Source organism: Stegostoma tigrinum, chromosome 4, assembly GCF_030684315.1.
Source record: "Stegostoma tigrinum isolate sSteTig4 chromosome 4, sSteTig4.hap1, whole genome shotgun sequence".
Taxonomy (NCBI): Eukaryota; Metazoa; Chordata; class Chondrichthyes; order Orectolobiformes; family Stegostomatidae; genus Stegostoma; species Stegostoma tigrinum.
Window position 1 is genome coordinate 97,662,135 of NC_081357.1, and position 21,216 is coordinate 97,683,350.

At 40.8% G+C, this 21,216-nt stretch overlaps 1 protein-coding gene across 6 annotated transcripts in view; it reads right to left on the reverse strand.

Annotated features, from left to right (window-relative positions):
* The window catches only part of LOC125452648 (signal-induced proliferation-associated 1-like protein 2), a 548,569-nt gene that overhangs the window by 242,789 nt on the left and 284,564 nt on the right, over positions 1-21,216 (reverse strand). For all 6 annotated transcript variants that reach the window (XM_059645560.1, XM_059645563.1, XM_059645558.1 and 3 more), the window contains one exon: positions 4,584-4,741. In XM_059645560.1, coding sequence (XP_059501543.1) covers positions 4,584-4,741 — 158 coding nt within the window. The remainder of the gene's footprint in view (positions 1-4,583; positions 4,742-21,216) is intronic.

Here is a 21,216-nt window from a genome sequence, read left to right on the forward strand (position 1 = left end):
ATTTCATTGCATACAGCACAAACAGAAAAACTCTCTATTATGGTATATTGCTCCAAGATCAGTAATAGGTACAGAGCAGGGAGGCCATTTGGCCAATAAAACATATCCATTATAGGAACTAAAAATCCCGATCAGCAGAGCATGTAAGTGCCTTTTGAGCTACTCCATGAAGTTTGCTTTGCTCCCTGTATCAAGAAAGCCAAGTCAGATATTGATCACTCTCAAAATCAAGAAATACAAATCACATAAATCCTAATCTTTTCTGTCATTAATTGTTACCACATTGTCCTTTCTGCAATCATGACTCAATTTGAAACTATTCGAAGACTAAACTGTCAGTTCTCTTTCAATTACCACTTTTCAATACTCAGGATTCTGTTTCTATGGATCAGCTTAGTCATTCTTCTATGCATCATTTTTAGGGCTCTTATGGTTTAGATCAACCGGCTCCAGCATCAACCATAGATGAGCAAGTTTACTGCTGTATAGGACTGTATGTTAAAATCTAGTCATCTTATTACTAACTACAAGTCACAAGTTCATGGGATCAGTAAATTCACTTTATATTTTGGTGACAATAAAAGCTAAACAGCTGATTTTTGCCCGAGATGGATTAGATATTGCTACAGCTCAGCCGAGTTGTATTTTCAAAGCTTTGCATCGGTATTCACCAAGGAGAGGGACATGACGGATGTTGAGGTTAGGGACAGATGTTTGCTTAGTCTAGGTCAAGTTGACATAAGGAAGGAGGAAGTGTTAGGTATCCTAAAAGACATTAAGGTGGTCAAGTCCCCAGGTCCGGATGGGATCTATCCCAGGTTACTGAGGGAAGCAAGAGAGGAAATAGCCGGGGCCCTAACAGATATCTTTGCAGTGTCCTTAGACATGGGTGAGGTCCCAGAGGACTGGAGACTTGCTAACATTGTCCCCTTGTTTAAAAAGGGCAGCAAGGATAATCCAGGTAATTATCGACCGGTGAGCCTGACGTCAGTGGTAGGGAAGCTACTGGAGAAGATACTGAGGGATAGGATCTATTCCCATTTGGAAGAAAATGGGCTTATTAGTGATAGGCAACATGGTTTTGTGCAGGGAAGGTCATGTCCTACCAACTTAATAGAATTCTTTGAGGACATGACAAAGTTGATTGATGAGGGAAAGACTGTAGATGTCATATACATGGACTTCAGTAACGCGTTTGATAAGGTTCCCCATGGCAGGCTGATGGAGAAAGTGAAGTCACATGGGGTCCAGGGTGTGCTAGCTAGATGGATAAAAAACTGGCTGGGCAACAGGGGACAGAGAGTACTAGTAGAAGGGAGTTTCTCAAATTGGAGACCTGTGACCAGTGGTGTTCCACAGGGATCTGTGCTGGGACACTGTTGTTTGTCATATATGTAAATGATCTGGAGGAAGGTGTAGGTGGTCTGATCAGCAAGTTTGCTGATGACACTAAGATTGGTGGAGTAGCTGATAGTGAAGGGGACTGTCAGAGATTACAGCAGAATATAGATAGACTAGAGAGTTGGGCAGATAAATGGCAGATGGAGTTCAATCCGGGCAAATGCGAGGTGATGCATTTTGGAAGATCAAATTCAAGGGCGAACTATACAGTAAATGGAAAAGTCCTCGGGAAAATTGATGAACAGAGAGATTTGGGTGGTCAGGTCCATTGTTCCCTGAAGGTGACAACGCAGGTCAATAGGGTGGTCAAGAAGGCATATGGCATGCTTTCCTTCATTGGACTGGGTATTGAGTACAAGAGTTGGCAGGTCATGTTGCAGTTGCATAGGACTTTGGTTCAGCCACATTTGGAGTACTGTGTACAGTTCTGGTCGCCACATTACCAAAAGGATGTGGATGCTTTCGAGAGGGTGCAGAGGAGGTTCACCAGGATGTTGCCTGGTATGGAGGGTGCTAGCTATGAAGAGAGGTTGAATAGATTAGGATTATTTTCATTAGAAAGTCAGAGATTGAGGGGGCAACTGATTGAGGTCTACAAAATCATGAGGGGTATAGACAGGGTGGATAGCAAAAAGCTTTTTCCCCAGAGTGGGGGACTCAATTACTAGGGGTCATGAGTTCAAAGTGAGAGGAGGAAAGTTTAAGGGAGATATGCATGGAAAGCTCTTTACACAAAGGGTGGTGGGCGCCTGGAACGCGTTGCCACTGGAGGTGGTAGACGCAGACACGTTAGCGTCTTAAGATATATTTGGACAGGTACATGGACGGGCAGGGAGCAAATGGACACAGACCGTTAGAAAATAGATGACAGGTTAGACAGAGGATCTTGATCGGTGCAGGCTTGGAGGGCCGAAGGGCCTGTTCCTGTGCTGTAGGTTTCTTTGTTTCTTTGTTTCTCTTTCACTTGATAGCTAGGTTCATTCAACACTATATGAAATACTATTAAGCATGCTCATCGCTTCAGCTCTTCCAAGTGCAAAGGTTTTATTTTACATGTGTATCAAAAGTCACCTACCATTGTTTACTGGCAAATATTCCCATAAGCCTCTTCGAATGCCTACGCTACTCCAGCATTCTTCTATTAAGATGAAACTCATAGAACATAGAACATTGAACAATACAGCGCAGAACAGGCCTTTCAGCCATTGATGTTGGGCCAACCTGTGAACTAACCTAAGCCCATCCCCCTACATGATCCCATCATCATCCATATGCTTATCCAAGGACTGTTTAAATGCCCCTAATGTAGCTGAATTAACTACATTGACAGGCAGGGCATTCCACGCCCTTACCACTCTCCGAGTAAAGAACCTGACTCTGACATGTGTCTTAAGTCTATCACCCCTCAATTTGTAGCTATGCCCCCTCGCACAAGTCGACGTTATCATCCTCGGAAAAAAGTCCTCACTGTCCACCATATCTAATCCTCTGATTATCTTGTATGTCTCAACTAAATCCCCTCTTAGCCTTCTTCTCTTCAATGAGAACAGACCCAAGTCCTTCAGCCTTTCCTCATAAGACCTTTGCTCCAGACCAGGCAACATCCTGGTAAATCTCCTCTGCACCTTTTCCAATGCTTCCACATCCTTCCTGTAATGGGGCAACCAGAACTGTATGCAATATTCCAAGTGAGGCCACACTAGCATTTTGTACAGTTGCAGCATGACATCACGGCTCCAGAACTCAATCCCTCTACCAATAAAACCTATCACACCGTATGCCTTCTTAACAGTACTATCAACCTTGAAGGCAACTTTCAGGGATCTATGTGCAATTCTCTTTCCATCAAATGGCTGAAAAGGAATCTCTCTCACTCTCAGTTCTTGCCATTGCTGAACGTTGGAAAGATGTGCAGGTTGATAATCAACCTGTTTGGCCATTTTATGAATGCATCATTTTTGGTCATCAAGTCCTGGCGTAGAGATGCTACCCGGTGCACTATAAGACCTCCCAGGTATGGTATAATCCTGCACGTACCAGTGGTATGCATTTTACTTCAGAAACTCTTAAATTATTCTCTGCAAGACATTTGTTTGATTTATCATCAAACATGTCCGACCGTGATGTAGATCAGTGTTGGTCAACTTGAAAAAAATGACATGCTATTAGCTCATGCTATTAGTAAAATATTTGATACCTAATAGCAAAATTACTTTGCATAATATTTGTAATACAGCAACGAGCCGATTGATTCAACGGGCTTTATCAACACATCATTCCCTGATTTGTTTATCTAACTACCCCTCAGATGCAACCATATCTCTCAACTACCGCTTCTTGTGATCCATGTTCTCACTACTTTCAGTAGAGAGGTTTCCCTTGAAGGAATTCCCTACTAAACCTAATAATAAACATTTTATTCAAGGCCCCCAGTTTTGGTTTCCCCATACATGGAAACATCTTCTGCATGTCAATCCTATCAAACCTCTATCAGGTCATCTCTTGGCTTTCTCCTGCCAGAGAGAAAAAATAAATAGCCTGTTAATGTGTTCCAATGCAAACTCCTCTTAGTGCTGGTCAAATTAGTTTTGCACTGCTCCAATCCTCAAACATATAAACTATGGAGATCAAAATAGTTCACAGAACTCTCCTATCTATCTTGAAAGTATAATCAATAGTGAATTGTTCAATTCCAGATACAGTTGAAACACCCATATTCTCATAAGGCAATGCTAATTACCGCATGGGCTAATTTGATTGATTAACCTCTGCTGCGCCAGACACAAAAACCATAAAGACAGCATCTATCATTTTAGATAAATAAGATGTGGCTCATCAATTCAACGAAATATGACGCAGTAATGATGATAGATGTAGAGAAGTCTGCAGTCAAGATCATTTTGCTCATGGCTGAAAAGCAAAGCACCATGGTCACATTCAAAAGAAACACTTGATGAAATGAAGATCTTGCAATCATTTAGAAATGACAAAGCTAATTTCTTGAGGGGTCAGCTGATTGTAAAGCAGCATTTTCAGCTTAATACATACCCGATATTTGCAACTTCATAAACGATGAGCAGGAGAAAAGCTCCTTTTAGGAAAAATACATAAAGGTGAAAAAGGAGGTCAAAAGCACTTCAGTAACAGAACCAAAAGTAACTTTGTGGATGTTGAGTGCTTACCTGTAGCAGACATTCTCTGTGCATGGATTATGAACTCTGACAATGACAAAAACATGTTGAAAGTGGGATCTGATGTTTCTGGGAGTAAAAGGAAGTGCTCCAGGCTCTTGAAAGACAATTGTGACTATGTCATTTCCTATGTGTCTCTTCCTTAAGAGCTAGGGGAGTATAGAAACAGAAATCTAGTTAGCCAAGTTTGAACTGCACAGATTTAGTGCTGTTTCTAACTATTGCAATCCAGTTAAAACCCTTTCCAAAACTTTCCAACTATGATTAATGCTTAAAATTAGATCATTATTTTCACATGTAAATAAATCAATTTCTCTAATTTTAGATACATTTCTTTCCAACTAGTAAAACAGAAGCAGCAAATGTACTGGTGAAGATTATTGGATCACTTGAGACTCCAATGTGCCATCTTTCAGCTCGAGGTGTTAACCCAAACCCCTCTACCTTCTCTGGTTCAGCCTATAAGTGCCGGTTTTTAGGTTATGTTGTTGATTTGCATCGTCAGCATTTTTAAAGAAGTCAGCTTTTCATAGTTTTTAATTAACACTTCTGGAAAAGATACTCCATACAAAAAGGAAGTATTTTACAGAAAGACAGCTTCAAACAGCTGCATCATTTTAATTATGCTTTTCAGCAGAGTGCTGAAGTGACTGAAGAACATTTATATATAACAGTGGATGGGAATAGAATAGATTCCCTACAGTGTGGAAACAGGTGCTTCGGCCCAACAAGTCCACGCCGCCCCTTGAATCATTCCACCCAGACAATTTAGCATGGCCCATCCACCTAGCCTGCACATCTTTGGACAATATGACAACTTCAGCCTTTTAAGAGATTAAGTGGTTGAAATTCAGTCTCTTCAAACATTATATTCTACAACTAGTTCTAAAACCCAGGAAGTGGTCTGTTCTGTTATGTGGCCTATAGTAACAGCTAAACTGGGGTGGGGGGCGTCCTAGAAACAACATGTCAGCAAGACAAATCATCTTTGAAAAGTGTTAACTTAAATACTGCACAAGTTACAAGTACGAAAATTTACCATAACATTTTCAGCCACCACCAAAGAAATTTAGTTGATTCATTTTTTCAGCTTTTGGATGAAATGCTATGCTGCAATCAAATCGAGCTTGGAAAAATCAGATGTAAATCTTATGCAAAAATAATTGTTCTACCACCTTATAACAGATAGGTATTGGTCATGATTTTGGTTGCCCACCCTCATTAAAAGCAAAATATTAATTGTGCTTTTGCAGTAATTTGGAGCCTCAGCTTACATCTTTTACAAGTTCACACCTTTCAAATCCTGATTAATCAACAATTAAGCTATTGCATTGATACATACCAACTCTGCAGCAAATTTTCTGAATAAATTCATGTTGTTTCATATCTAATATTAACTCAGTCAATTGTATAACCATCTGCAGCCCAATGCTTCCAAGGAGGCATACACAGGTACACTAAATGAGGTCTGATCTAAGTTGGTAGTGAAGTTATTCCTGCGGCAGATTGAGTTTTAAGACATTTTTTGCCTTTGGTACCACATCCTCATGGGATAAGTTGTGGCACTTAATTATCAGGATAATAAAATGTGAGGCTGGATGAACACAGCAGGCCCAGCAGCATCTCAGGAGCACAAAAGCTGACGTTTCGGGCCTAGACCCTTCATCAGAGAGGGGGATGGGGAGAGGGAACTGGAATAAATAGGGAGAGAGGGGGAGGCGGACCGAAGATGGAGAGAAAAGAAGATAGGTACAGAGGAGAGTATAGGTGGGGAGGGAGGGAGGGGATAGGTCAGTCCAGGGAAGACGGACAGGTCAAGGAGGTGGGATGAGGTTAGTAGGTAGGAGATGGAGGTGCGGCTTGGGGTGGGAGGAAGGGATGGGTGAGAGGAAGAACAGGTAAGAGGTTCACCTGCACATCTGCCAATGTGGTATACTGCATCCACTGTACCCAGTGTGGCTTCCTCTACATTGGGGAAACCAAGCGGAGGCTTGGGGACCGCTTTGCAGAACACCTCCGCTCAGTTCGCAACAAACAACTGCAGCTCCCAGTCGCAAACCATTTCCACTCCCCCTCCCATTCTTTAGATGACACGTCCATCATGGGCCTCCTGCAGTGCCACAATGATGCCACCCGAAGGTTGCAGGAACAGCAACTCATTTTCCGCTTGGGAACCCTGCAGCCCAATGGTCTCAATGTGGACTTCACCAGCTTCAAAATCTCCCCTTCCCCCCACCGCATCCCAAAACCAGCCCAATTCGTCCCCTCCCCCAACTGCACCACACAACCAGCCCAGCTCGTCCCCTCCCCCCACTGCATCCCAAAACCAGTCCAACCTGTCTCTGCCTCCCTAACCTGTTCTTCCTCTCACCCATCCCTTCCTCCCACCCCAAACCACACCTCCAGCTCCTACCTACTAACCTCATCCCAACTCGACCTGTCCGTCTTCCCTGGACTGACCTATTCCCTCCCTACCTCCCCACCTATACTCTCCTCTCCACCATCTCCAGTCCACCTCCCCCTCTCTCCCTATTTATTCCAGAACCCTCTCCCTGTCCCCCTCTCTGATGAAGGGTCTAGGCCCGAAACGTCAGCTTTTGTGCTCCTGAGATGCTGCTGGGCCTGCTGTGTTCATCCAGCTTCACATTTTACTATCTTGGATTCTCCAGCATCTGCAGTTCCCATTATCACCGTACTTAATTACCAGATCACTATACACAAGTACACAAGATTACAAAAGATCAAAACGTTTGGACTCTATGGAAGGCCATAACTTGCAATCCTATGAGGTGGTTAGAATTTTATTGCTTCTAATTCTGCTTGGGGTCTGTGAGAAGCCCCTCTAAACTAATCACCATGAGAGAAAACGCATTTTTGTCCTTGAGGGAATGGGTCTCCCTCCAACTGCTTCATTAATAACTTCTCAATGAAATACTTGATGTCAATTACAAATAAAAAAAACTGAAAATTTGGATTAAAATGTACAATTTAGGAGCTTCCAGCCAATTATGAGCCACTCTGTAAACCTGATATTTCACAAAGCTATGCAGGTTCTACACATCCACACCTTAGATAACATGAGCCACATGTTATAAATACAGGCATTTCTCCCTAACTAAAACAGTTAGAGATTGGCTCATTCTTCTTCATTTCATTGGTGAAAATTATTTTGGGAGGGAATAGAAATGGGCTTCAAAAAGGTTTTACTGAACTGTTGCGAATATCAGGTTACATTCACCTGCGTTCAGATAAATTAGCAGGGCTTTACTCCAGGAGGACAGTATCGTTGTTTATTTTTTCCATTACCCATGTGTTTTTAAGAACAAGAACAAAGAACTACAAAATGACATCACAGGAACAGGCCCTTCAGCCCTCCAAGCCTGCACAGACACACTGCCCATCACAACTAAAACCTCTTACCTTCCGGGGACCGTATCCCTCTATTCCCATGCTATTCATGTATTTGTCAAGATGCCCTTCAAAAGTCACTATAGTATCTGCTTCCATTACCTCCGCTGGCAGTGAGTTCCAGGCACCCAATACCCTCTGTGTAAAAAAAATGCTTTGTACATCACCTTTAAAACCTTGCCCCTAGCACCTTAAACCTACACCCCCTAAAAACTGACACCTCCACCTGGGGAAAAAGCTTCTGACTGTCCAGACTGCCCCTGCCCTTCATAATCTTGTAAACCTCTATCAGGTTGCCTCTCAACCTCCATAGTTCCAGTGAGAGCAGCCCAAGTTTCTCCAACCTCTCCTCATAGCTAATGCCCTCTATACCAGGCAACATCCTGGTAAATCTTTTCTGTACCCTCTCCAAAGCCACCACATCCTCCTGGTAGAGTGGCCATCAGGACTGAACTCAATATTCCAAATGCAACCTAATTAAGGTTCTATAAAGCTGCAACATTACCTGCCAATTTTTAAACTCAATGCCCTGGCTGATGAAGGCAAGCATGCCGTATGCTTTGTTGACAACCTCTCCACCTGTGTTGCCATTTTCAGTGACCTGTGTACCTATACACCCAGATCCCTCTGTACTCTTAAGAGTTCTACCATTTACCGTAAACCTTCCATCTGGATTAGACCTTCCAAAATGCATTACCTCACATTTTTCCGAATTAAATTCCATCTGCCATCTCAATGCCCAAGTCACCAACTGCTCTATATCCAGGTGTATCCTTTGACGGTACTCATCGCTATCCAGAATTCCACCAACCTTGGTGTCATCAGCAAACTTACTAATCACACCAGTTACATTTTCATCCAAACCATTTATATATAAGTTATAAACAGCAAAGGTTTCAACAGTGATTCCTGAAAAGCGCCACTAGTCACAGCCCTCCATTCAGAAATGCACACTTCCACTGCTACCTTCTGTCTTCTATGGCTCGGTCATCTTGCAAGCTGACGCCTGACCCCATGTGATTTTACTTTATGTATCAGCCTGCCATGAGGGACCTTGTCATAGGCCTTACTGAAGTCCATGTAGACAATATCCACTGCCCTACTCTCATTGATCATCTTCATCACTTCCTCAAAAAACTCAATCAAATTAATGAGACATGACCTCCCCTTCATAAAACCATGTTGTCTTTCGTTAACATGCCCACTTATTTCCAAAGGGATAAATCCTATCTCAAAGAATCCTCTCCAGTAATCTCCCTACCACTGATGTAAGGCTCACTGGCCAATAATTAGCTGGATTATTCTTGCCACCCTTCTTAAACAGAGGAACAACATTGGCCACTCTCCAATCTTCTGGGACCTCCCCTATAGCCAGTGAGGATACAAAGGTTTCCCTCAAGGCCCCTGCAATTACCTCCCTTGACTCGCTCAGTATTCTGGGTATATCCCATCAGACCCTGGGGACTTGTCTACCCTCTTCTCCATTGTTCTGAGCTATTTGGTGAACGTGCACCTATGAGGTTATAAGATGCCACAGGAAAAATGCTTTAAAACTAATTCTGCACAGGGCTGAATTCACTATCAACTTAAGTTCATTCCTGGTGAATATACTCAGCAATATTTTGCTAATTTACACTTCTTTTTACATTCTCTGACTACGTGCCTCAAACTTACCACCTGTTGCTTTTGTTCTCAAACTCTAAGTAAGGTAATTTGCCATAAACAAAAAAACTATTAACTTCTCTCTCTATTGGAAAGATGAGGTTTATATATCACACTACAGAGGTGGGGAAAGGCAAGAAGCCGGACATCCATGAACTACTACTAGCATTTACTGCATTTTTGTAAAGACTAACCCACGACAAAGGCACTTGAATATACCTCCTTTGCTAATACCACAGGGTCATATTTTTGTGGTATCTCCTCGCACCATGCATTGGCCCAAATTTTTGTTTTATGCCTTCTTTCTTCTACAGATTTGAGCCCACATCACCATTCCCCATTATTTGTAGATTTCTAAACCCATTTAACAACTGAACCATCAAGGTGGTCAAATTCAGTGTTCTGTTTCTTTTGTGATATAAAACCTGAGACATATCTTTAAGTGTGTCGCTGGATCTTGGTTAGTGGAGGCGATCATCAGTCCTATGACATACAATAAACACTTCATTATATCTTACTAAAATAATTCTTTCTTAAAGTTGAACAGCTTCCTAATCTCCAGCATTACGGCTTTTGGCATTCCATCTTAGCATGCTCTAGGAGCAAGAAACATCCATTCTTAATTAACCTCAATGTGACAACCCGGGGTAAGTGTTGAGCTAATATATCCAATATAAGGATCTCCTACTTAATCCTGCCTTTGGTTACCACCTCATTCTCTTGAGACTTTTGAAGTTTATCTGCAATACATATTTACACATTTGGAAATGACTGCATAAAAGAAGCCATTAAGTCCACTGAACCCATCAGAACGTCAAATGGAGTTATGTACCCGTAGCCAGTGCCTTTCCTATTCTTAATATCTTCCTGTTTTCTTCCTTTTCAAATACCGATACGATTCCATTTTAAATGCTGAAGTAGCTTATTCTATGTTCTAATCAGAGAATGTGACAGGACACAAGATAGTAATTCAACCCATTGTATTTCTACGTATCTTTTGGTAGAGCTATTTTATCAATATTGCTTGCTGCTGCTTTGCTATCATGTAACTTTTTTTTGCCAGCAAGTACTTACCCAACTCTATACAGAATGAAGTCACACAACACCAGGTAATAGTCCAAAGAGTTTGCTTCAAATCACAAGTTTTTGAGCATAGCCCTTCATCAGGTGAAGTGACAGAGAGGCACATAGACACAGAATTTATAGGCAAAGAAATCAAGGGCAGAGAGTCAAAAGATCATAACAAATGGTGTGAGTGGGGTTAAAAATAATAAGCTTCTGCAGGTGATCGAAAGTGTCAAACAGTGTGAGTAAAGCATCAACAGCTGAATAACAAGCAAAGGGATGACCTATAATCTGATTAAATGAGGCAGAGAGATAATTACAAAAAATTAAAAATAAGTTAGTGCTGGAGACAAACTAAATGACTGGAATAAAATGATAGGTATAAGAGTTACATGTCAAGGGTCTAACCAAAGTCATAAATAATCCAAAACTGTACAAACTAATTAGCGTCTAGAGATCATAACAATTTATCGAGATGATGATGTCAAAACAGGTCAGTAAGGAAGATTTTACTGATACAGGACTGTGTGGTGGGGTCACACCAAGGCCGTCTTTATGGGTGTGGAACTTAGCTATCAGTTTCTGCTCGGCAATTCTGCATTGTTATGTATCTTGAAGACCACCTTGGAGGGTGCTTACCCGAAGCTCAGAGACTGAATGTTCCCCGACTGGGAGAGAACATTTCTACCTGATGATTGTTGTTTGATGTCTGTTGTCGTAGCATCTGCACGGTCTCGCCAATATACCATGCCTCGGGATATCCGGTAATATAGAAAGAAGGTGAAAGATCTTCTCTGCTGTTGCAATTGTAATGAGGTCTGCCAGGTGGGTGTCATAGAATGTAAGTTCCCTGATTGAGACTGTTAACCTCAAATAGGAGAGTCAGAGGTTCTGTTCACTCAGGGCTGGCTCTGACTAAGCCAGACCAGTGTCAAGTACCATGGACATGTAAATAAAGAGTGACTTGATGATGGGGCATCGTCCTCTGTTATTTCAGTGGTGACAAGAGAAAAAAGGTACACTCCTGAAGAAATTTACTTGCAACAGTCGACTTTGAGTCAGGGTAAGCATTTCTGGAATCATGCTGTTATTTGGGAAGCTTAACTCATTAGATCCTGCCGTTGAAGACTTGGCCTAGAATGTGGAATGAACGTGTTTTATTTCCAGGCAAATGACACTGGGTCAGATGTAAAGCAACAAATAATTCTCCTGATGGCTTGTGGATCTGCAGCTTTTCCTGAGGTACCAAATACTAAAACCACTCAAGAGCTCATGAATTTGGTTAAGAAATATTACAACCTCAAGCCTCCCCTAATTCTGAAATGCTATCAGTTTTACTCGGCAGTTCGAGAACCAGGGGAATCCGTGACAGGATTTTTGACGAGGTTAAGATGATTGGCAGAGGCATGTTATTTTGGTTTAACCCTTAATGAGATGCTGACAGACCATTTGGTATGTAGAATTAATGATGTAACCATGCAAAAGTACCTATAGCTGAAGTCCAATGGGTCTTCAAACAGATATTGCGACTGGCTTCGTAATGAGAAGATGTGGCAAGGCAGAATGGGTTACAGCATATGCTGATGGAAGTGGACACTCTCGCTAGGCTTACTGGCCTTGGGGGACACCACTTGAGTGAAGGCAATTACATAGCCTCACTCAGGACATATCCCAAACAGAGGGACTCAAGGTCAGCCTACAGCAAAACCCCAAAACAAAGCCAAGCCACAGCCAAACGTTTAACATTTTCTTCAAGTTCTGGGCTGGCAAGCCATGGGACCTCCTGCTAGCATGTGGCTTTAATACAGCAAAAGAGGCCCTCTAGACCTGAATTAAATAAGAGGACTCTTAGGCCGGAATCCAGGAGAATGCATGCCCTGGAAAGCCCACCTACATCTGGTTTGGAACAGTTAAATTGCACAGCAACATCTAAATCAGAACCAATCAACATAAATGTCTAGTTAAATGCAGGTTGGTACCAATGTTCAATGATTGCAGAACCACAAGTTCGATACCTGTCCCTATGCGTAAAGTGCCCCAGCAAGTATTCCCATGAAAAGTACCATTATGCACCAAAGTGGAGCACTGAGGCACAAGTCCATATTGTACATGGATCGGAAAGGTGAATGTTTATCCAATGCCAACGTCCTAGGATAGGGAGGTGTAGGCATTTGCCGCCCATGAAGCATACTCTGAGATGGGTAATGACTGCTGTCCAAAACAGAGGGGCACAGGAGCAAGCAGCAAGCTGGAGTCATCGAATAAATGTCCTGATTGTCATGTTGTGAATTTTTGCTGTGCTGTTTTTATCTGGCATGCAGGAGGAAAGATTAAACATTAATGAGATGTTAATGCTTGCAAATAGATTTAAATTGGCCTCTTGCACTCAATTGCAAGATTTTTGTCTTACCATTCAAGACCTGGTTAGAGAATGGGACTTCTTGCTCTCGATGTTGAAAATCTTATTCCTGATGATTTCATCCTATTTTCCCAACTTTCTCAACAATGCCATTGCTGTTCATGGACTGGAAAAATTCCGTCCAAATATGTTTGTACCATATTCCTTTATTAATGTATCATTTTCTGAAGAAGAAAGATTTGTAGTTCGATGTGGTCAAGGCAGGGGAGTGGCACTCAGTAAATTGATCCTTAAGAGAGCTGGCATTAACATGCTTGACCAAATAGCCTCCTTCAGTGCGCTAACCATTTTACAATTCTATTAAAGCCAAGAATCAAGTTTCTTAATGTTCCCTGCCATATTGGTGTATTTGTGGTATAAACATCCCCAGATCGCTCTGTTCCTTCACCTCCATTAAAATTGTACCACGTCATTTATACTAGCTCTCCTCATTGTCCCTAATTCCAGAAGAGAAGTGGATCCAGATACAGTCATAAGCATCTAAATGAGCAAAGGAAGAGGAGGGCCTGGAAATTGTAACCAGCACCTAAGCTAGTGGGAGGCAGGTGGACCTCAGCTGGTAAGAAACTGCTGTTCAGAACTGTCTTTAAATTGCTATAAATTAGAACAATATATTATCGTATTTGAAATAAGGGATTATGTGAGAGACAATAGAAACAAGTGGAAGCTAGGGCTTTATAATAAAATAAGTAAGTCAAAGCAGGATAAGGAAAAGAGAGTAAAGTTAACATAGGGAAAGTAATTTTTAGACTAGCAGTGACAATGGAGATCATTCCCACGTATTGCATGACCTGCATTATGTGGAAAGCCTTTGACACTTGTGGAAGTCTCTGGATGACTGAATTCACAGGTTTGATCAACTTGAATGCTGAGATTTGGAGTTTGAGCGTCAGCTGGAGGCACAGTAGTGCATCCCAAGGCTGAGAGTTGGGTAAAGCATGTTTTTAGATGAGGCTCCATCCTGCAACTTAATGAGGTACAGTTAGAGAGAGAACGAATGACCACTAGTCAGAAGAAAGCTCAAAGTTCACCTCACTCAAGAAGTGATTTTCTTTTCTTCTGTGTTGGTAAACAGTGGCGAGTGCAGTCAAAGCCCAGCAGCACAAGGGGAGCAGAAAGAGATAACAAACAATAATGGTAAGAGATTCAATAATGAGAGATATAGACTGGTGTTGCTGTGGGCGCAGGCATCATTTCAGTTTGGTGAGTTGCCTCCCTGGAGCCAGGTCAAAGACATCAGTGAACAGCTGCAGGGCATACTAAAGGGGAGGGTGAACAGTCAAAGATGGTTGTTCACGCTGGTCACAACAACATAGGTAGAAATAGGGGTGAGGTCTTGTAACAAGAATTAAGGGAGCTAGGCAGGAGATTAAAAAGCAGGCCCTCAAAAGATTGTAATCTCTGAATTACTCCTGATGCCACATGCTCAACAGTATAGGAATGGATGGATACAGCAGATGAATGCATGATTGAAGAGTTGGAGCAGGAGGGAAGACTTTAGCTTCCTGGATTACTAGATGTGTTTCTTGGGAAGCTGGGACATATGCGAGTCTAATAAGTTACATTTGAACTGAAACAGGAACACTACCCTTGCAGTGGGAGATCGCTAATGTGGCTGGTGGTGGTTTAAACTAATTTAGCAAGGGGATGAGATACAGAATGGAGGTAAAATAGGGGATGATGCGCAGACAAGTGTAGCAGAAGAACCAAGTAAACCTTGAAGGCAACATGAATATAGTCAAGTTAAGGCACAAGGAAATTGGGCAAAAATGCATTGCATTTATTTTAAAGCAAGGAGTCTTGCTAGTGAGGCAGATGAGTTGAGGGTGCTGATAACTCATTGAGATTTGACATCATTGCCATTAGGGAGACATGGTTGAATATAAATACAAAAAAGGACCAATCATTGCCCCAATCATTCAGGGAGAGACAGAAAGGCAGGTATGTCAGTAAATCTCAGAAGGGTTTAAAATAATCTTAAAAATAGCAATAGTAGGGGAATTTAACTTCCCTAATACTAACTGGGATTGACAAAATATGCATGACTTAGAGAGGACAGAATTGTTGAAATGGAGGAGCTTGCAGGGGCTCTGACATTAATTTCCAAATCAATTCTCACCAGAGAAGTACCGGAGGGCAGGAAGACAGCCAGTGTGGTACCATTATTCAGATGGATGGCAGGCGTAAAAGCCAGTAGTAGGGAAACTATTCCCCAGCCGTTGTATTCAATCTGCATATAATTTTCTTGCAATGGCAGCATTTAAAGGTCTATCTATATATTTCTTTCTCTGCTTGTAACAGTCTTACTAGTTTGCATATATTTCCTCCTTTCCAGTTACAGCACTGCACTCTTCATCGTTTGGCACTGAATCTGCCATTTTTCTGCCCACTCCATTAACCTTTGTGTGTCTTTCTGCATCCACAATGCACAGTTTGCCATTCCATAATTTGGAATCAGCAAACTTAAGTTCTATATATCTTTTGCCTAAATCCAAACCATTTACTTATTTATTTGGATGAAAAACAGTTGTTCCAGCACGTATAACTAACAGACTGAAAAGCATACACCCACCCCTACTCTCACTTTCTGACCCCTTACTATCTCTATTTTTTAATATATGAACTTTAATTTTCAAAATATTTTTACTGAGCAGTTTATTGAATACCTTCTGAAAACTCATGCACACAGTGCAACATATCTTCTTAATTTTCACATTAATTTCCTTGAATAATGCAATCAATTCAGCATGACCAAGAAGAGTGGTGAGAGGAGGACCCACAATAGGCAGTCAGCATCACTTAGAGGAACAAAAGCAAGCAGGACCCAAAGACAGGCCATCAAAGATGGAGTTAGATTTATTGAAATTTATTGGTGAATAATTTTACCAGCTGATTTCTCATTTTTAATTTAAAGTAAATAGCCTGAAAGAAAGCTTAAGACATGGCAAGACAGCTCAGTTGTGTGGAATGCACATCTTGTGCCATGTGGGGGGTTGTGGATGCTTCATATAGGCTGGAAGATCGTGTGTGTAGGAAGTATCTCTAGCTGTAAAAACTTGAGCACTGGGTTTTGGAAACTGAGAACTATCTGGACAGGGTAGAAAGACAGATGAGGTCCTGAAAGTAGAATTTAGAAACTAGGCAAGAGTCTGAAAAGTAGGATCGCTAAGGGACTAATCAAAGCATTGCTTCCAGTGTTGTGTGCCAGGGAATGTGGTAGGAAGATTGAACAAATGAAGACATGGCTAGAAAAAAGGTGCAGGAGAGACGGCTTTAGATTTCCAGATGCAATCTGTGCAATGAGGCTTGGTTACATATTTAGCTACTGGGACCATTATCCTGGAGGGAAGAGTTCAGAAAGAGATGAGCCTTCGAGAAGATTTTAATCTAATTTATCAGGGTGATGGGAACCCAAGTGGAAAATTTAGAATAAAAATAAAGGTAGTTATGGGAAATAAAACTTCAATCTAAATACATGTTGGATAAATTTAATGCGCACCAAAGCTGTGGAGGAAAAAGTTGTAATTTTCAAAAGTAATAAATTGAGGAACCAGCTATGGCACAGGCTATTTCCGATCTATTTTATGAAATGAGAAAGGACTAACTAATAATCTTGTTGTAAAAGAATCTTTCAAGAATAGTAACCATTTTATGATAGATTTTTTTTAAACCAGGTTGGAAAAACATGGAATGCAATTTGAAACCAAAGTCTCATTTCTAAACAAGGGCAATATGAAGTTATAACAGAAGTTAAAATAGAAGTTGGTTACAGTAGATTGGAAAAATAAATTTAAAGGTTTTGCTGGTAGATAGGGCAATAGCTAATATTTAAAGGATTAAAACTCGGCTTTCAAAAAACATACATTCCTTAAAAGAACAACTATCATAAAATGTGACTGTGCCAGGGCTAACAAGAATAGTTAAATATTATGACCCACTATCACTTGTATCCTTACATACAGATAAGGAAGGACACCACTTTGATTGGGACAACACATCCATCCTAGGACAAGCCAAACAGAGACATGCACCAGAATTCCTAGGAGCATGGCATTCCAACCGGAACTCCATCAACAAACACATTGATTTGGAGCCAATCTACCATCCCCTGAGAAAAAGAACAGGAAATGACATCACCAACGCAGGAAATGACATCACCAACCCAAGGAAACCTAACCAGATAAATAGAAAGCGGGACATAACTCCAGCGCTTCGTCGGAGACTCACTGATGATGTTACCTAGAATGGTGACGAAACGTCTGAAAACTAACCTTCCAGCTCAGTGAGCAAACTCACATCCAGTTAAATATTATATTAGATCAAAGTGGAAGACTTTGAAAGTTGCCAGAAAAGTTGAAGCCTGAGAATTGGGAGAATTTTAGAATTCAACAAAGAAGGGACAAGAAATTAAAAAAACATTGAATGCATGACATCAAGAAACATAAACATGGATTACAAAAGCTTCTATTGTTATGTTTAAAGAAAAAATGTGTGGGTTCACTGCAAACAGGCATAGTAGAATATATATATATTATATATATTATATATATATAAATAGAAATTTGAGAAGTGGCAGAGAAGCTTAGTAAGTACTCTGTGTCTGTCATCACAGGAAGACACAAAAAGTCTCTTTGAAATAAGTATGGTGCAAGTGTCTAGTGAGTTTGGAACTGAAAGAAGTTAGAATTATTAAAGTAATTTTGGAGAAATTGAGACAAAGTCGACAAATTCCCAGACTTGAAAAATTCTGGAAGAGATGGCTTCAGAACAGTGTTTGCATTGTGAAGATCTTTCAAAATTATATTAATTTTGCAACATTGCCTCCAGATTAAAAGGTTGTAAATGCTTACAAAATGAGGGAGAGAGAAAACCAAACTACAGATGTGTTAGACTGGCATCGGTACAAGGGAAAATACAAGAATATGTTATAAAGGATGGGATAACTAGATATTTAGGAAATAATTGTCTGCCTGGACAAAGTCAACATGAATTTATGAAAGGGAAATCACAAACCCGATAGTACCTTTCTGAGGATGTTACTACCAGAGGCAATGAGCAGGGAAACCAGTGAATGTAGGGTTTTTGGGTTTTCAGAAGACTTTTGATAATGTCCCACAAAGGAGATTAGTAAACAAAATTAAAGTGCATGGGATTTGGGGTTAATATACTGGCATGAGGACTGGTGAAGAAAGCAGAGAGTAGGAATAACCTGAATTATTCCTCAGGTTCACAGATCATGGAACAGGTGGAAACAAGCCATTCAGCCAACAAGCCCACACCGCCCCTCTGAACAGCATCCCACCCAGACCCATTCACTACATTTCCCATGTCTCAACCACCTAACCTAAGCATCCGTGGGCAATATAGGCAATTTATTTTGGCCAATCCACCTACCCTGCACATCTTTGGACTGTGGGAGGAAACCAGAGCACCCAGAGGAAACCCAGGCAGGCACGGGGAGAATGTGCAAGCTCCACAGAGAGTCACCCAAGGCTGGAATCGAACCTGGGTCCCTTGCACTGGAAGGCAGCAGTGCTAACCAATGAGGCGCCCAGGTTGGTAGGTTGTGCCAGTGAGTTGCTGCAAGAATCATGGTCAGGCCCTGAATGGTCACAATTTATATCACTGGCTTGGACGTGGCACTAATTTTAATATTTTCAAGTTTGCAGATGATGCTAAATTTGGTGAGAAGTATGAAGATGATTCAAAATGGCTTCAAGAGGATTAAGACATCCTGAGTGAGTTGGCAAAAGCAATGCAGTTGAAATGATGTAGATGAATGAGAGATTATTTACATTGTTAGAAGGAAAATTGTGCAGACGATTTGGTAAATGGTGAGAGATTGCAAAGTGTATGTCCAAAGGGATCGATGATTCTTTGCTCATAAGTCACTTGAAGCTTGCATGCAGGTGCAGCAAGTAACTTGGATGGCAAAAGCTATGTCAGTGTTTACTGCAAGAGGATCAAGTACAAGAATAAAGATGACTTGCTTCGATAACATAGAACAATAGTGAAAATGTAACTGGAACACTGAGTGTAGTAAGGAATAAATTGCTTAAGGAAGGAAATACTTGCCAGACAGAATGTGCAGCAGAGGTTCAACAGGCTGATGCCTTAAATGGTGGGACTCTGCTATGAGAACTGATTGAGGAGACTGATCTTGTATTCTCTGGACTTCAAAAGAATGAGAAATGATTTCATAGCAACTTATCAAGTTATTAAATGTCTCAAGAAAGTAGATGCAAAAGGGATCTTTTCCCCTGCTGTGGGATATAGAACCAGACGACAGTCTCAGAAGAAAAGGCAAGATATTTAGGACTGAGATGAGGAGGAATGTCTTCACTCAAAGGGTGGCAAATCTTTGGAATCTCAGTCAACAATTAAGTTTGAGAGAGATTGATAGATTCCTACCTACTAATTAGATATATAGAGGGATGTGGGGTTAGAGCAGGAATATGTCATTGGAAGTAGATCATCCATAGTCTAGAATGGTGAGCAGGCCTAAAAGGACTGAATGATCTATTCCTGCTCCTAAGTTTCTATGCCCTGTTTTACAATTTTAAGTTGCTGAATAAGTTTGTTAGTTTTGTCCCATACTCATTTATCAATCATCTTGTTAAAATTAACTACCATAGAAGGAAGAAGGGCTACACCCTCAGGAAACAATACCTCCCCAAGCTGCACACCATTCTCAGTTCAAAATATTTGCCAAACCATCATTGATGCTAGGTCTTGGAATTCATTGTTTCTGGAAAATAACATTCTATCTCAAAGAGCTAATAACAAATACATGTGACCTTATCATTGCCACTCAATCTTGAGAATGCCCCACATCCACCATTCTTTGCAACATTTGAGCACATCTACAATTCTTCACTTACATACCAGGCCCTTTTCACAAATAAATGTCAGCTGCATCATCTGTAACTGAGAAGATTAGGGATCAACTGGATATAGGGTATCTACTTAAGAACACTGAATTATTCTGTCTCAGATATGCATGATTGGTAGATTAAATACTCAAAAGGATAAATGATAAAGGATCCATTCCAACAACAACTAATTTCATAAGTTCCAAGTTCTTTTAGGAAATTGGATATCTGGTGTTGGTTTGCTGGGTGCTTAGAAGCTGTTTCACAGCAATTGAAGCATAGAAAACAAATGTTTAATAATATTGAGATGCTTGTGTATTACAAACATCTTGGTAAGCACATTTTAAAATTGGATATTGCATTTTAGTTCCAATCATAGACTCCACCATCCATATATTGAAGCAAATTCCATTAGCTCAGGCTGTTTCAACAATGGATAGTTGTAAGCAACTGCTAACATTATCTTTTGCTAAGCAGATTTCAATACTTCCACTGTGGATACAGGAAATGTGGGAAGACAAGTGAAACCCAACTCTAGCCATTTTTCAAGTCAGAATGAAATGGCCCAGGTTGGAATTAACGTTTTCAAATGGAACAAAATTTTGGCAAAACAAATTCCTTATTTTTAAATGTTGTAGTGATAATATATACAAAAGTTGCAGCTTGCTTAGAAGCTAAAAATCTATTCTTTCACACAGTTGCCAGCTTAACTGCAAAGAATAAGAAAAACAAATTATTTATACAGTATTTTCCACAATTTCAATGTTTCAAAGCCTTTGAAGGTAATGAAATTTTGAAATATAGTCACTGTTCCAATCTAAGAAATGTAGCAGGAATTTGTCTACATCAAGGTTCCACAAACAGCAATAAAATAATTTCCACACAAACTGTTCTTGTGATCTTGGTCGGGTGATAACAACTCACTAAGATAGAAGGAAGAATTCCCCTGCTCTTCCATCAATAACACCTTTAGGTTCCTTCAATCCACCTCAGTAGATCGGGCTTCAGTTTCACATTTTATTAAAAATAACTGAACATTTGACAGTGTAACACACCATCAGTACTCCATGTGTGTCAGCAATATGTTGTTCTCAAGTCTACAATGGAACTTGAACTGACATCTTAAATAATGAGCCAACTATGACTGACACACAGGAACAGTTTAAAAAGGTCCACATTCAGTTGCTTGCCTGTCTCC